The 799-nt window shown below is 40.7% G+C and overlaps 1 protein-coding gene across 1 annotated transcript in view; it reads left to right on the top strand.

Moving 5' to 3' along the window:
- The first annotated feature begins 544 nt into the window (after window positions 1-544).
- The window catches only part of parp1 (poly (ADP-ribose) polymerase 1), a 26,759-nt gene continuing 26,504 nt past the window's right edge, over window positions 545-799 (top strand). The window contains exon 1 of the mRNA XM_048249728.1: window positions 545-797. Coding sequence (XP_048105685.1) covers window positions 666-797 — 132 coding nt within the window. The 5' untranslated portion in view covers window positions 545-665. The remainder of the gene's footprint in view (window positions 798-799) is intronic.

The raw sequence follows: 799 nt of genomic DNA, 5'->3' as shown, positions 1-799 counted from the left end.
CAATAATGTGACAACACAACAAATTTAACCTGGCAACATTGACACTGGCCATCCCTAACTATTCACTTCTGACCTCTGACCCTGGTATGTCAAAACGCTTTCTTTGGGGCTTGTGTTGTTTTAAGACACAAATATGTTTTTTCTATCAATGTCTTCACAGTAACCTCTGTACACATTGGACCAAAGACCACATCACACACCCACCAAATCTTTACACTGGCTAAAGGATATACTTTAAGGTGCTATTACTAATTTATAAATCACTAATGACATGTATCTCTTTGATATGCTGTATAGGCCTATGAGCTGAGCAGAACTTAGGCTTTCAGCTCAGTTTTTAGTTGAATTTCCTTAGTGCAATAATTTTCCTAATTTGTTTTTTTTTTTTTCTCTCTCTCTCTCTCTTCTACTGACCAAACTATTTTAGGATGCAACAGGAACAAAGTTATTCATTGTTACAAATGTGATCATGTTGAACGATTAATCTACATTTGATTAGCCGTGTCTGAGCTCCACACGCAACTCTCTTCGCTCTATTGAGGTAGCCTGCGTCTATGCGCGGGTAGGCTGGCTGGGCTGCACGCGGGCCAAATCTACATTGTGATTGCCATACAGTCTGGCAAGTTCGCTGCACAGTAAATATTTTGTAATTTTCGCTCCGATCCATGTCAAAAATGGCAGATACACAGGACGACAAGCTCTACAAGGCTGAGTATGCGAAAAGTGGACGCGCATCTTGCAAGAAATGCAAAGAAAACATTGCGAAGGACTCATTGCGAATGGCTATCATGGTGCAGGT

Source organism: Alosa alosa, chromosome 8 (genome assembly GCF_017589495.1).
Source record: "Alosa alosa isolate M-15738 ecotype Scorff River chromosome 8, AALO_Geno_1.1, whole genome shotgun sequence".
Lineage (NCBI taxonomy): Eukaryota > Metazoa > Chordata > Actinopteri > Clupeiformes > Clupeidae > Alosa > Alosa alosa.
This window is presented reverse-complemented; position numbering and strand designations above follow the sequence as displayed.